Source organism: Sorex araneus, chromosome 5 (genome assembly GCF_027595985.1).
Source record: "Sorex araneus isolate mSorAra2 chromosome 5, mSorAra2.pri, whole genome shotgun sequence".
NCBI classification, from domain to species: domain Eukaryota; kingdom Metazoa; phylum Chordata; class Mammalia; order Eulipotyphla; family Soricidae; genus Sorex; species Sorex araneus.
In genome coordinates, this window is record NC_073306.1 from 23,960,154 (window position 1) to 23,976,799 (window position 16,646).

The following is a 16,646-nucleotide window of genomic DNA, read 5'->3' on the forward strand; positions in this document are numbered from 1 at the left end:
CCTGTGTGGTGTTAGTGATTGAACTCTGCCACTTGATCCTCATCCATCCTTACATACACTGTTCATTCTGCCTGAATTACCACTTACTCTTCACAGTAGTCTTCAACATCCTTTTCTCATGGGAAGTTGCAAAAAGTGCTAAAGAGGGCCATGTACTCTCTACCCAGGTGTTCCTAATTGTCACACTTTGTTTAAGTATAGCTCAGCAACCAAATGGGAAATTGACATGGCTACAACTCACAGCCCTCTTCAGATGTCACCGGTCTTACAGATATCAGTTTTGTGTTTGTATATATAATTGTTTGTATATATAATTATGTACATATGCAATTTGTACATATGCAGTTTTGCAGTGTGGGTTTGTGTAAGATTCTTCAAGTTGCTTCTTTATATTCAGATTCACTTTCCCCACCATTTTATTTATAGTAATTGCTGGTTTTCCTTTGGGTCATAGACCATGTGATTAACCAAAAAAAAAAATGAGCATGTGTTTTAGGGGATGTCTTAGCTATTTTTACCTATTCCCACATGGTACTGTAACCATTTGCAGTAAGCCTAATACTATTTAAGCTTCCACTTTTTGGTGCATTATAGCATCAGACTCTCAAAGTCATTTTTATTTTTTTAATTTTTTAATTTTTAATTTTTAATTTTTTAATTGAGTCACCATGAGAATAGCTACAGGGCTTTTAGGATCGAGTCTCAGACATACTATGCTCAAACAGCCATCCCTTCACCAGTGCACATGTTCCACCACCAATAACCTCAGCAAAATCCCCCTCCCACTCCTCCCTCTGCCCGTGTGGCAGATGATTTTCACTTTACTCTTTCCTTACTTTGATTACATTCGATTTTCGACAGGAAACTCACTATCATTATTTGGAGTTTTCCCCCCAACATTCAGACCTGTCGGAATGGCATCATTAGATTGTATGTTTTCTATTGTTGGTAACAAAGAGCATATGATGTTGCACAGTCTTGAAAGCAGCCGCCCACATTTGGAATTCTGGTATTAGGTCCAGAGGTATTTCTGCCAGCAGCCGCGGCATTCTGAGATTGGTTTCTGTGGCGCTGGGGTCATGGCTGTTCAGGAGCGGAGACTCTCAAAGTCATATAGTCTCTTATCAACCCTCCATATAAAACCCCCACATAGAAAAAAACCTGAAAAGACATGATCTCTTTCTTTTTCTTTCTTACTATGTGATAGATTTTGATGTTAAATTATGTGTGTGTTTTGATGTATTTTGATGTTACATTACATCAGTGTTTCATTTTACTAGATTTACTGCACTAAAAATCAACTCCAAAAGTAACTTGCAGTAACTTAGGTTTATTGTTTGCTTGTATTGTAATAGTGTTCCCTAGTAATCAGCTGTAGTTCTATTCCATGGTTGTTTATTTTAGAAGCCAGGCTATAGGAGCATCCCTTATTTGTTGAATACTTGGCAGAGAAAAGAGCAAAAGCTGGTGGAAACACACGATAAATTTATTTATTAATTAAAAAAAATTATTTTGTTTTTTGGCCACACCCAGTGGTGCTGGCTCTACACTCAGGAATTTCTCCTGGTGGTGCTCAAGGGATGATATGGGATGCCACAGATTGAACCTGGGCCCACCATATGCAGGCTAGTACCCTACCTGCTGTACTGTCTCTTTGGCCCCAACACAATAGTTTTAAAAGCTTCTACATGAAACATGACCTTTTCATATTTCATGGAACAAATGCACTTTACGATACACAGAGAAAGACAAAACCTTTTCCATATTTCTTAGGACAAATCCACTATAGGATACACACAGAGAGACACTACAAATCACATGGAAACGGTTAGTGATAGTACTGCTTTGACAGAAAGGAGAATAAAAAGGAGCAGAGATAAAGTACTTGCCTTGCATGTGGCCAACCCTCCTGTGATCCTCAGCACCAAATATGGTTTCTCATCACAGCCAGGATTGACCCCGGGGTGGTCACAGATCCAGGAGTAAGCCCTGAGTACTGCTGGGTATGGCCTCAAAACAAAAATGATAGGAGGAATAAGTAATTGAAAATTTGAATGCAATCTATTGAACCTTAGGTAATTTACCATACTATTTTGTAATCTTTCCTTCATTAAGATTATTATACACATTTTTTTGTTTGTTATTGTTTTGGGGATCACAGCAGGCAGTGCTTAGAGTCTGCACCTGGCTCTGCTCGCAGGAATCACTCCTGGAGGGACTTAGGGGACCATATGGGATGCTGCAGTTTGAACCCAGGTTGACTGAACCCAAGGCAAGTGCCCTAGGCAAGTACTTTCTCTCTAGGCCAAGTTTGTTGTACTTTACATGATTATTGTTATATTTAATGAGAGATGTTACTGGTGCCCGCTCGAACAAATCGATGACCAACGGGATGACAGTGACAGTGACTTTGCAACATTAATAAGGATGTTGTTAAAATCCAAATCAGAGACACAAGAGAGAATTTATCACTCTCCAGTAACTGTCTAAGGTAGGCTAAGTGGATGTAGGGCTGATACAGCAACTTGATGACAATTTTAGGGACTTAGACCCTTTTTCTCTAATGGCTTTTAGTCTCAGCCAGATTTTCTCCTCCCAGTCTGGGCTGCTACTCCATACTCTACTACCAAATCTCTTCTAGCCAGATGGAAGAAGGGCTGGGAGTTAGAAGTATTCTTTTTTGTAGGTGCACATTATTTCACAGTAATATGAAAGCTGGGCACATTATTTACTTAGATAAGATGAAAGGATACCAAGATACAACTAGCCATTTCTTGTTATTTCAATCAATTTAATTCATATAAAATCCATGAAAAATAGATTTTTTTTTTTTTTTGCTTTTTGGGTCACACCCAGCGATGCTCAGGGGTTACTCCTGGCTTTGCGCTCAGGAATTACTCCTGGCGGTGCTTGGGGGACCATATGGGATGCCGGGGATCGAACCCGGGTCGGCCGCGTGCAAGGCAAACGCCCTACCCGCTGTGCTATCGCTCCGGCCCCTGAAAAATAGATTTTATGAGTACTTGCAGATAAGGAAAAAGATTTCTTAAACAATGAAATCAGTCAACTGAGATCTGACAATTAGTAGTGGAATGGATTTTGAAGCTAGGCCTATGTGGTAGCAGAGCCTATGTGGGTCTGTGTGTGTGTGTGTGTGTGTGTGTGTGTGTGTGTGTGTGTGTGTGTGTGTTTTCCGTCACACCTGGCAATGTATATTCCTGGCTTTGCACTCAGGAATTACTCCTTGGAGACTATATAGGATGCTGGGTCAGCCACATGCAAGACAAACCCCCTATCTTCTGTGCTCTCACCCCAGTCCCTGTGTGGGTTTTTTGTTTGTTTGTTGTTTCCAAAACTATACTGGCTTTCTGGTGATTTTCATTTGTAATTAACATTTTTCTTTAGGGTAGAAAAAATTAGCTATTGAATAATATAGCTAATAATTATTAGAAAGAATTATTAAAGAGTTTATACTATGGCCAATAAGTTAAGTAAATGCTTTTAAATTAGAATTTAAAGTTCTGGTTTTTAGTTTTACAGGCTTAAATGGTTTATTTAAAGTTAATTTACTTATGTGCCGGAGCAAAGTTACAGTGGATAGCGTGCTTGCCTTGCATATGGCCAACCTGGGTTTGATCCCCAGCATCCTGCAGGGTCTCCAGAGCACCTACAAAAGTAATTTGTAAGTGCAGAGCCAGAGTAACCTCTAAGCATTGCTGGGTAGTATAATTTATTTGTAATATTATCCAGAAGAATCACCATTACCATTTTAACTATTGCTTTCAGACATTTTTCTTTGTGAATTCAATATGTGACTTTTAAAACAAATTTAAATTTTTTTAATCTTTCAATAAAAAGATAGCCAATTTTACTGAATCACTAAAAACATTTAAGTCTTTTTTTTTTTTCCTTTGCTTTTTGGGTCACACGGTGATTCACAGGGGTTACTCCTCGTTCTGCACTCAGAAATTACTCCTCGTGGTGCTCAGGGGACTATATGGGATGCTGGGAATCGAATCCGGTAGGCCGCGTGCAAGGCAAACGCCCTACCCGCTGTGCTGTGCTGCTGTGCTCCAGCCCCCAACACTTGAGTCATTTTGTTTGGTGAGGGAATTGGCAATTTAGACGGCTTTTTCCATTCTCACTTAGCTGAATCTTATTAGTGTAGTAATCTGCACAGGGTGTATTTTTAGAGCTCAGGCTTTCTTACTGTGTAAAGTTTTATTTTTCCCCTGGATACTAGAACTTCACCGAGCACCTCTAGAGTAATTCCAGTGTGCAGAGCCAGGAGTAACCCCTGAACATTTCTGGATGTGGCCAAAAAAAAAAAAGTATCAGGAGAGAAAGATGGAATTATCTAATTTATTTGAGATGGAATTATCACAAATAAATGAATCTTATTTTTAAGATTTTATCGTTTTTTTTTTTTTAGCAGCTAAACACATCACTTACTACTAGATATATACAGTAGAGGTATATAAAATCCATCTTGGCTTTTAAAAATTTAATTTCATTTAATGTAATTTTTTACCCCTGGGGGCCTAGGAACCACTTGCAGTGATACTTGGCCATCTGATTCAGTAGCTTGATGCTTGGATCCAAGGGTGTGATGCTCTTGGGGCCTGCAGTGCCAGGAGTCACCAGTTCCCACCCAGCTGGTGTGGGGGCTGCCAGGGCAATATCTGATGCTTGGAGGGTGTTTCCAGAGCTTGGAAGGCCAGGTGGTGCGGGGGATTAAATCAAAAGATAGGCTAAGTAGAAAGAGGGTTTTCTGTCCTGAGCAAACCAGAGCATAAAGGCAAGCAGCATGGTGTGATGGGAGAGCGTGGAGTTTGGAAAGGGACAGACCTGATTTCAAGCTTTGGTTCTGCCATTTAAAAGCTGGGTAAGTTGTTTCTCTGAGACTAGGTGTTTTAGGGTTCTCCAGAGAAGCAGAACTAACATGTTCCCAGATGCATGACATATAGATTTGTTTTAAGGAATTGGCTCAGGCAGTTTTTGAGATTGGTAATCCTAACCTGCAGGGAAGGCAGCAGGCTAGGAACCAATTGATGTAGTAGCTGAGGCTCTATGCAGTCTAGAGTTAGAATTCTTCATTGAACCTCAGTTAAGACCGCTAGCTGCTCATATGAGAGTAATCTGGAAAGTAGTCTGCTTTATTCAAGGTCTACCTACTTCAGTGTTAAGCACATCTGAGCAAAAGACACCTTGACAGTAACATCTTGAGTCTTAGTCAACAACTACAACTGTGTACCCTGGCATAGCCAAATTAATGCCCCAAATGAATCTTCACAGTTGGTTTTCTTAATTTGCAAATTGGGACAAAAATATGCCGCTCTCCAGATTAAGTGTAGTGTTTCTAAAGCAATTAGAACTATGTTCTCAAAATAGTCTCGCGCCCATTACAACTATAGACATCTTTGGTTTTTTGAAGATTCAAAAAAAGAAAAAACTTTGTCCTTTGTCTCCCCACCTTGTTTAGCCTTTCTACTTACTTAGCATATCTTTTCAACTTTGTTTTCCAAACTTTCTTCAGACCATAGCTTTCTTTTTGTCATTGCCAACCCCTCTCTTAGGCCATTAAGATAATTCCCTAAACTGCTTCTTAGTTTCTTCACATTGAATCACTTAGAATTAATACTAATCACTTCAGTTTTCCCTTTTTTCCTATCCTCATTTTCTTTAGTTCTATTTTGGCGGATGAGATACTTTGTTTTGTAAATTATCTTCTACAAACCTCACAGTCTCTTTTTTTTTGGGAGGGGGTAGGGGACGAGATGAGGCCTAACCCATTGGTACTTGGGGAACTGGGCCCTCTCCTGGCCTTGCTGGTAGTGAAACAAGGCAATAGGACAACATCTGACAGTTGCTTGGGTTGAAACCCAGATCTTTGCTTATATAAGGGTTGTTTCCTACTTCTGGAGTCATATCCCTGGCTTCGAACTTCATCTTTTACTCAAACCATGTCACTACTCAATGTCATTACTTAAGAGCATGTGAAACCATGTCACTATTCAAACTATGTCACTACTTAAGAGCATAGTACTCTTCCTGTAGCAGCAAAAATGCATGTTTTATGACCAAGTAATATTCCATTGTGTACATATACCAGTTTCTTTATTCAGTCATCTATTCTTGGACACTTGGGCTGTTTGCAGATTTTGACTATTGTGGATAGTGTTGTAAGAAACAACGGTGCAGAGGTCTTTTAAGTCTTCATTTGCTTTTGGGCTCTTGAACTTTATTTCAGGAAGTGGAATTGCTGGTCAAATGGAAGCTCAATTCCTAGATTTTTTAGGAATGTTCATATTGTTTTCCAGAAAAATTAAAACCAGTCAACATTCTCACCAGCAGTGAATTAGAGTTCCTTTCTTCCTGCATACATGCCAGCACTAGTTGTTCTTATTCTTTTTTGATGTTTCCCAGTCTCTCTGGTGTGAACTATCCCATTATTGTTTTGAATTGCATTTCCCTCTTGGGACTTTTTTTGTAGGTAGAAGATGAATATTTAGTAAGTTTTTGGAGTTATGTTTTGTTTTTCATTTTTGTTTGGTTGCTTTTGGGCAACACCTGGCCATACTCAGGGTTAACTCCTAGCTCTGTACTCAGGATTCTACTCCTGATGATGCTCAAGGGGCAATATAGGATACTGGGGAATCAAACCTGGATCAGCTGTATGCAAGGCAAGCACTTTGTCCCTATCCACTATCTCTTTGGCTTGTAGTTGATATTTTTTCAGGGATGGGGGTGGCACACCCAGTGATACTCATGAGTTACTTCAGCCTCTATACTCTGGAATTGCTTCTGGCATTGCTTGGGGGACCATATGGGATGCCAGGGATCGAATCTGGGTTGGACACGTGCAAGGCAAACTCCTACCTATTGTACTATCTCTCCATTCCCTGGAGTTGATTTTATCAAAGCATTTCACCCCTAATTTGCTATATATGTTGGATTTCTGCTTGAGATTTTGAATGAGGAAAAGCTGTAGCACATCGTCCAGTTGTTCATCGATTTACTTGAACGGGCACCAGTAATGTCTCCATTGTGAGACTTGTTGTTACTGTTTTTGGAATGTTGAATACACCATGGGGAGCTTGCCAGGCTCTGCAGTTTGGGCGGGATACTCTCGGTAGCTTGCCGGGCTCTCCGAGAGGAGTCAAACCCAGGTTGGCCGCAAATGCTGTTTGCAAAGCAAACACCCCACCCACTGTGCTATCGCTCCAGTCTGAGGAAAAGCTGTAATGTCAAAAAATTTTAATTTCTTATTTTATTTTTTTCCCTATTTTTAGTAATACATGTGGCTGCTTATGTTACTCCCCTTTCCTCCCCAAAAGAAAAACTTTTTGATATCAAGAGTATTTTAATCTTAATTATCTTTGTTTCTCAGATATCTGTTAAGTGAATGAAAATATACTAATAAAATTTATTAAATAGATTTAATTTCTATTTTTAATTACAGTTATCAAGTGGAAATCCTGTATATGAAAAATACTATAGACAGGTAAGATTTATGTTTCTTTGTCTTCCTAGATTAACAGAAAGTAGATTTTCAAACTTGGTTGTATGCATGTGGATTACTAACCAGCTAAATAAATTTAATGTGTTTTGCTTTTAGAGGTTCTTTAGTCTCCTACTTTGAGAATTTAATGCTCCTGAACACAGTCTCAGAAAAGTGAAGGAAGCATAAGGGTAATTATGCCCAAGCACTTAATGTCATAAACACTCAATTAAAATCCTTTCCTCAAAAATCTGTGTATTCAGCTAGATATAAATATCCAAGTTAATTTTTAAGTCAAGTAGAAATGACTTTTCTGCTTTGTACTAAAGAGTTATTAAAGCTTAAGTTTTACAAAGTTGAAACTGGCGGGGGAGATAGGCCTGGCTGGAGGTCATGCTTTGCCAGGTACAGGGGCTTTGACCCCAGTACCACAATACACCCCAAGCACTGCTGGCAGTGACTTTTGAACCACTGAGCCAGGAATCATCCTACATACTGCAGGGTGTGGCCCTCAGCCCCAAACTTAAAACAATAGTAATAAAAATAGCAACTGTGGCTCTTAGAACTAATGTAGAATTAACAGGTATCAAGGACTCATAATTTTTTTCAGACTCATAATTTCTGGAAGAGCCAATAAGATGTAAAAATCAGAATATGAATTAAGGAGATTTGTGTTCTCTAACAAAGTTAATTTTTTTAGCAGGCCAGAGAGACACCTTGCTTGATTCCCTTCACCATATAGTCCTCAGACCATACCAGGAGTGATCCCTGAGAACAAGAACAAAGCCAGGAGTACACCCTGAGTATTGCTGGATGTGGTTCCCAAACCAAACCAAACCAAACCGATTTTTGGTATTGACAGGAATCATTTGCATTGCTGTCAGTTTTTTTTTTTTAATAATTGACCTCTACTCCTATAGCATATAAAATAACTTAATAGATAGAAAATCAGTCATGACTAGAGCAGATACCGTAGTTTAGATTAGTTCCTCTATGTTCAGACAGTCTCATTTCTCCTTTCCAATTATTGGGTCATTTTTCTTAGGGCTTCTTACTTGAGCTCATGATTACAGAAAAGTCTAGTCTAATTATATTTGACCTGTTTGCACCAAGTATTGAACCACCTTGGATTTCACTTGCAAATCTAGAGCTATGTTCTCATTTAGTAGCCTCTAAGGCTAAGAATTGGGACTCCGCGCCAGACTGTTTTCACTTGGGGTGCCCCAGAGTGGGGCGGATGAGAACCCTCCCCGCCCCAAGGGACCCATCCCTGGCAGCCGCCCTGGCAGCCGACCTCCACTACCCAAACACCATCACACTCCAGGCCACTTTCAGGACCACACAGCCACTTTGCAGCCACGCGACACATTATAGGACATTTCCTACCCATTTTCCATAATTACCACACCATATTTGATGGAGTTCAGACAGTAGGCAACAAGTATCATAGAGAGTAATATATGTAATATATATATGTGTATACACACACACACACACACACACACACACACACACAACACACCTCTCTGAGAGTCTGGCAAACTACTGAGAGTATCCTGTCCACACAGGCAGAGGCTGGCAAGCTACCCGTGGCGTATTCAATATGCCCAAAACAGTAACGATAGGTCTCATTCCCCTGACCCTGGAGGAGCCTCCAATCATCGGGAAAGACGAGTAAGGAGAGGCTGCTAAAATCTCAGGGCTGGGAGGAATAGAGACATTACTGATGCCCACTCAAGTAAATCGACGAACAACGGGATGACAGTGATAACAGTGAAGGCTAAGAATTATTTTCTGTGTCAAACTTCTTTTGCTTGTTTTTGGGAACACCCATTCTGCTCAGGTTTACTCTTGAATCTGCTCAGGGATCACTTCTGGCAGTGCTTGGGGGATTATGTGTGGTGCCACATATCAGACCCAGGTCAGCTGCATGCAAGGCACGTGCAGTAATACCTGGATTTTCTTTCTGGCCTCAAACGTTTTAAGAATAGCAGATTCTTTATGTCTTTGGGGGCTAGGGGGCTTGGCCACACCCAAGATTTCTTCATTTTAAAGCCTTTATTACTAGTTTTCTGTCTTGAGGCTAAAATCTAAATCATAGAAATTTTTTTCCCCCATATTTCACCAGCAGTACATATAAATTTGAGTAAATTGATCTCATATTGCAGTTTCCCATATCTGCTAAGATTTCTAGTCTGTTTATAATTGATCCTGCTTTAATATTTTTTATATTTATTTATTTATTTGCTTTTTGGGTCACACCCAGCGATGCTCAAGGGTTACTCCTGGCTTTGCACTCAGGAACTGCTCCTGGCAGTGCTTGGGGGACCATATGGGATGCCGGGGATTGAACCCGGGTTGGCCGCATGCAAGGCAAACGCCGTACCCACTGTGCTATCGCTCCGGCCCCAATCCTGCTTTAATATTGTGAGATTGATATTTTTTCAACCAGACTGCAGCTTTGTTTTTTCTTGGGAGGGCTTTGTAAAATACTGGCTGTGAATAGTCAGTCATTGTTTCTTAATGGTGACTTGTTCTGTCTGAATACTTCCCTTCTTTTGGGGGGGTCACACCTGGTTCTGAACTCAGGAATCACTCCTGGCGGTACTTGGGGACCATATGGGATGCTGGGAATCGAACCTGGGTTGGCTTTGTGCAAGGCAAATGCCCTACCCGCTGTGCTATCGCTTCCGCCCCTTGTTCTGTCTGAATAAAAGGTTGTAAAGACCTTGACATCTTGCCTTAGCCTGCCAACTCAATGTTAACAGTTATGAGAGATGTAAACTTAGAAGTTGTTCCCTGGAAAGCCTGTAATTCAAAGTGTTAATAATTCAAAGTACCTTTCCATAGGCTGCCATTTTGTTGAAGACTCTAGCTGATAGCTTTTATGGCAAACATCAAAGTACAACAAACAGTCTATAGATGACAGTGATAGTGATGTGCTTAGTTTATTATGGTAAGCGGAAGAATGTGCAGTAGCAAAAAAAAAAATTCTATTTTTTCTCCCCTCTCCTGTCTGGCAGTGGTGGAGGTAGGCTTCCTGCTGCGGGTCAGGAGTCACTCCCTATGGTGCTGGTGAGGTGTAACTTCCTGCAGTGCCCCCGGGATCTCGGGCATGTGATGCCCACGGTCAGTCACATGCAAGACAAACTCCTCCATCCAGTATTATCTCTCGGGCTGTAATAGTAAAATTCTTTTTTGGAATATAGTGAACAAATTTGTTAGAGTTTAGTTAGTTTTCTTTTGAGTTGTCTCCATGTTTTATGCTGGAAGTAGGGTTTTCCTTTTTTTTTTTCCTGCCCTGGTCAATCGGGGGGAAACAAACAAACAAACAAAGAATGCTGGAGAATTTTTGAAGCAAATTTCCCAGGCCTTTTCATATTTCATTGTTATCCAAATTTAGATGGGTAATTCTTTTTTTGCTAAGTGACAGATTTAGCCCATGTTTTAGCACTTGGGAAAAGGGTTTCTCTTTTGCTTTTTTGCCGGGTTTGACCTGCCTGGAATGTTTTTGTTATGTTTACAACAAATTTAATCTTTAAATTGGAAAAGCAGGTAGCTCACAAATATTCTGATACAATGTTATCTTTCCCATGAGTTTTTCAAATTTATTTTCCATTTCTACAAATAGAGCTTTTCTTCAGGAAGTATTTACAGAAGTGAGAGTTACTAGGTTTTTTTTGAACTGGTTTTTTATTCTTGCTGACCTCATTCTGTCTTAAAGGAAAGTCCCCATCAGTTAAATTGATGTGTTTCTTCCCTTAATGTGTTTTAGGAACTTTAAAAGTTTCTTTAAATTTATCGTAGGATTTTCTGGTATTTTTGTAGCTGATACTACTTTCATTCTTTTTTTTTTAAGTGTTGCAGTTTCTAAGAATAAATATAATAGAGGTTGATTTAATAATAGTTGCAAACCAGATAACATACCTAGTTATTGTATTTGTCAAGACTTCTCCTTGAGATGCTGTTCCTCTGCCCCACTGTTGTTTTAAGTTTATTAGGATTACATGGGCAACTCTAGAAGATTTAGGAGTCAGAAGATATGTGTTAATGTTATGATTCCATTAATTTGCTTCAACTTTCTCTGAGCTTAAGTTTTCCTACTTATGTAACATATGTAATAAAAAACAATTTGTAAGCTGCCCGGGTTATCTAGATGGTACTCCCTGGTACTCTGTGTATGGCTCTTCACATATTCTTGGCCTTTTAGTAGTCAGAGTATGCCCTTTCCCAAATAGAGGGAAGAAAGAGGGCAAATTGATGATCATTTGATCTTTCTGTTTGTTTTCAACTCACAGTTTTCATCTTTTTAGGTGGATACTGGCAATACTGGAAGAGTATTGGCCTCTGAAGCTGCTGCTTTCCTGAAAAAATCAGGGCTTCCAGACTTGGTACTTGGAAAGGTACTTCTTGTTCATTATGACTAGTTTGTCAAATAGATATTTAATAGTGTGGATGAATTGGATCCATATTCAAAGAGATACCATCTAGAAACTTAGAAGTTAAAACCTAGTCATAATTATAGTAATGTGATAAAGGGAATTTTTGATATGTGATTGATTTACTCTCCTAAGAAGTGTTTTTCAGATTTTTTGAAAACAAATTATTTTTTAGTAGGATGAAATGAGGAAGTAAGAGTACATTTGGGATTTGAGGGGAAAAACAGTACAGACTGGGAGCCTTGCCACCACTGAGAGTTGGCTATATCCCTACTTCCTCTATTACAGCAGTCTCCAACTGTGTTTTTTATACATGATGAGTAAAGTGAAGGATGAGAGGCTTAGGAAACAATGTAGAGAGATGGAAAACCATACTGGGCATACTAGTATGTAATACTGTTATTAATTGTTATAAGTTATACGTTATTAATTGTAATAAGTTATTAGTATTTTTGACCATTTAAAATAATTTCTAATATTTGCTGGCAACTTATTTAATAATTATAAAAGTATCCCCACCCACTATTGACATTTCAGTTACTAAAAAATGCACATTATCTACTTCATCTTGCCCATAAGAAAGAATATCATCTTACGAGGATATAAAATTAAGGTGGTATATTCTCATAGAAAGAGCATTGGACTTGGATTTGGAATCTTAATTGATTAAAAAAGGTATTGAATGGTCTGTAGATGACAAAAACTAGTGGTGTGTTTAATTTATTATAGTAACCAGAAAAATGGGCAGTAGTAACATTTTTTCTGTTTTGTTTTACTATACCTGTCTATGGCAGTGGTGGGCTTCTAATCTTCAAGTTAGAATCTGGAGTTTAGTTCTTTTTCTCATGCCTGTGGTATTCTTGAATTAGTCATGTAACTTCATTAGTTATAAGTATCTTCGTACTAAATGATCTTTAAAGTTTGTTTCTACTTTAAATTTTATGCCAGGAATATATCATAAAATGCAGGGAATTAATTTAAAATATTTGTGTTTAAATATAGATTGACTTACGTATTTTTTATTTCAGATTTGGGATTTATCTGACACAGATGGCAAAGGTATCCTGAACAAACAAGTAAGATTCAGAAATTCATATGAACTTAGAGTCATTTAGATTCAGAAAGAGCCATTATGTTTTGTATTGTTAAATTGATAATTTTGTCTTCCAGCAGCATTAGGGTTTTGCAAGAGCATTGTCATAACACTGAAATATGTCTGATTAATAGATAGCACAGTGGGTAGGGCGTTTGCCTTGCACATAGCCGACCTGGGTTTGATTCCTCCATCTCTCTTGGAGAGCCCGGCAAGCTACCGGGAGTATCCCACCTGCACAGCAGAGCCTGGCTCTGGCATATCGAGTATTCAATATGCCAAAAACAGTAACAAGTCTCCCAATGGAGACGTTACTGGTGCCCGCTTGAGCAAATCGATGAACAACAGGACGGCAGTGCTACAGTGCTATAGACATCTTAAAAGTAATTCATCCTTGAAGTTTAGTGTTAATTTGGTAGCAGCATTCTAGAGCATTATTAATTTAAGCAGATTTTTATAACAGAACACCACAGACCGGATAGTTAATAAACAGCAGACACCTGTTCCTCATAGTTTCAGAGGTAAAAAGTCTAAGGTCAGGGCACCAACATGTGGTATAAAGGCTTTGTTTCAACTTGCAGACTTCTTGCCCTCCCATGGCAGAAGCAGTTAAGGATCTTTCTTAACCCTCTTTTAAAACATAATAATCCTGTTCAGGAATGTAATAATCCTGTTCGATAATCCTGTTCAAGAATCCACTTAGCTTCCTAGTCCAGCACTCACTGAGGAGAAAGCTCTATTCAGTACGAGTGCAAAGATTGTGAAGCTGAATGAATTTGAGACCAGTATTTCCCAGGCTCTCCTTGAATTGGAGATGAACTCGGGTATGAAGGTCCAGCTGAGAGAGCTGAATATCATGGCAGCCGAATTGAATTTGGTGGTAGATGAAAAGCTATTATTATCTCCATTCCTGTTCCTCAGCTGAAGTCTTTCCAGAAAATCCAAGGCAGCGAGTACAGGAACTGGAGAAAAAGTTCAGTGGGAAGCATGTTGTCTTTATTGCTCAGAGAAGAATTTTGCCTAAGCCAACTCCATAAAACTGTACAAACAATAAGCAAAAGCATCCTAGAAGCAGTTCTTTGACAGCCGTGCACGATGCAATCAATCCTGGAGGACTTGGTCTTCCCTAGTGAAACTGTAGGCAAGAGAATCTGTGAAATTGGATGGCAGTGGCTAATAAAGGTTCGTTGGATAAAAAGCCAACAGAACAATAGGGAACATAAGGCTGAAACTTTTTCTGGTATCTATAAGAAGTTCACAGGCAGGGATATTAATTTTGAATTCCCAGAGTTTCAGTTAAAACAAAAATGATTAAATAAAATATCATTCACGGTAAGGACCAATAGACCCCAGTTAGTTATATTAAGCACCTCCCACAGGCCCTCCCTTTAAACCATCATTTTTGGGGGTTAGGATTTCAACATAAAAATTTTGTGGGGGGGAAAAAAATTTTGTGGGGGTATATTCAGACATGATATTTTTTTCTTTGTCATATAAAAAGACTTTACTCTCTGGTTATATTTTATTGATTAAATTTCTTAAATGTTCAGGGCTATAAATAAAAGTGAATTCTAAGTGTTAAGATTAACTGGTACATTTGAAAGGTAGCTCTTGGCTTATTAAACCTGAATATTCTGGTTTAGGTTTTCCCTTTTTTGGGGACAAGGGACGTTTAAGTGTTGCTCAGGAGTCTAGGGGTCCCATCAGTGATTCTTGGCCAACCAGACTAGTGGTTCAGTGCTGGAACCTGAGGATTTGCTCGTTGTACTTGAGCCCAGTATTGTTCCAGGGTCTTAGGGACCATATCTGGCAATGCTGAAAACCTTAAAGGCTGTGACTGGCAATGCTTGAAAAATCATGTGGTGCAGAAGATCGAACTGAGTCAACAATATGTAGGACAAGCACCTTAACCCTTGATTTATCTGTCCAGTCACACGATCTTGTATTTGAGCTATAAGCAAACAAATAATAATTGGTTTACAGCCCATAAGTAAACTCTGGACTACAAATATGTGGAAGTTATTATAGGTTGGGTACACAATTGGTGTACTTTGAAGTTCTACTTGTTTGTAATCGATTTCAAATTTCTACAGAATTAATTCCAAGCTTTGTCACTGTCACTGTCATCCCGTTGCTCATCAATTTGCTTAACTGGGCACGAGTAACGTCTCCGTTGTGAGACTTGTTACTGTTTTTGGCATATCAAATGCGCCATGGTAGCTTGCCAGGCTCTGCTGTGCGGGTGAGATATTCTTGGTAGCTTGCATAGCTTGGTACTTGCTAATATGTTGGCTGACCACTACTGTTCAGAGCCAGTTTTCTCTTGTGTGGATAGCTAAAGCAGGATCAGACTTAGAAATGAGTTGGGAAAAATTGCATGTGAGGATCCCTGAATTAAGATTACAGTCTATGGCTATCCCACCCCGCACATGCCTGTTCTTGTGTGAATTAGGATTATAGGGCTAGATTGTAGTCCCTGTTGGAAACCCTGGGCATAAGGATCAACTTGAAGCATTGGAAGCACTGTCACTATCACTGTCATCCCATTGCTCATCAATTTGCTCTAGCGGGCATTAGTAATGTCTCCATTGTGAGACTTGTTTGTTACTGCTTTTGGCATGTTGAATATGCTACAGGTAGCTTGCCAGGCTCAACTGTGTGGGTGAGATACTCTCGGTAGCTTGCCGGGCTCTTCAAGAGGGGTGGAGGAATTGAACCTGGGTCGGCTGCGTGCAAGGCAAACGCCCTATCACTGTGCTATCGCTCCAGCCTTCATTGGAAACACAGGAAAACTAAATTCACATGTGCACCACAGTGCTGTCCACTGTAAATACTTGTCAGGAACCTGTTTTATGAATCAGGCTCAAGAAATACAGAGGGGCTAGAGTGATAGTACAGCGGGTACATTTGCCTTGCACGCGGTCGATCTGGGTTCAATTTCCAGCATCCCATATGGTCCCCTGAGCACCACCACCAGGAGTAATTCCTGAGTGCAAAGCTAGGAAAAACCCTTGTGCATCAATGGGTGTGACCCAAAAAGAAAAAAAAAAGAAATACAGAAATGAACACACGACAGATTTGATACCTATATTCATGATTTAACTATATATATATATATAATATATACACATATATTATATATATATAAAATCAGTTCTTCACGATCTCCCTGGACATTGGGTACTGAGTTTGAGTTGCCTTTGTTAATCAGGTGACTGTGTATATAGTTTACAGTAAAAATTGGCTCTTTGTTTAGAGGATAGATTTTTAAATTAGCATGAAAGGAAAACCAATACTTGGTTTTCACAAAAGTATAGACAGAAGTCAGTTTTTTTCCTATAAAACTGTTTATAGAGCCCTGAGGACACTGAAGTGAACACAGCATCAGCCAGTGTCAGGATTGCCTTGGCACTCAGGATCACCATCTTGCCCCCCAAGTCAGGATTATCCCCTCCTGCAAAGTGGAAAAGGATGGGAAAGGCTGCTAGCCACCCTGGCTTGGCTCTGCCCAGCCCCAGTCCCAGGACAGTGAGGCACAGTGTAGCAGCAGCTGGTGGTGGGGGCCTGCTGGCTTGGTACTCAGGACTGTCATCTTGCCTCCCAGGTCAGGATT

General features: G+C 39.6%; 1 protein-coding gene and 1 pseudogene across 2 annotated transcripts in view; both read left to right on the forward strand.

The window, feature by feature from the left end:
• Window positions 1-16,646, forward strand: part of EPS15 (epidermal growth factor receptor pathway substrate 15) — a 152,668-nt gene that overhangs the window by 17,817 nt on the left and 118,205 nt on the right. For both annotated transcript variants that reach the window (XM_055138077.1, XM_055138076.1), the window contains exons 2-4: window positions 7,463-7,504; window positions 11,815-11,904; window positions 12,969-13,016. In XM_055138077.1, the coding sequence (XP_054994052.1) occupies window positions 7,463-7,504; window positions 11,815-11,904; window positions 12,969-13,016 (180 nt within the window). The remainder of the gene's footprint in view (window positions 1-7,462; window positions 7,505-11,814; window positions 11,905-12,968; window positions 13,017-16,646) is intronic.
• Window positions 13,583-14,344, forward strand: LOC101537019 (40S ribosomal protein S7-like; annotated as a pseudogene).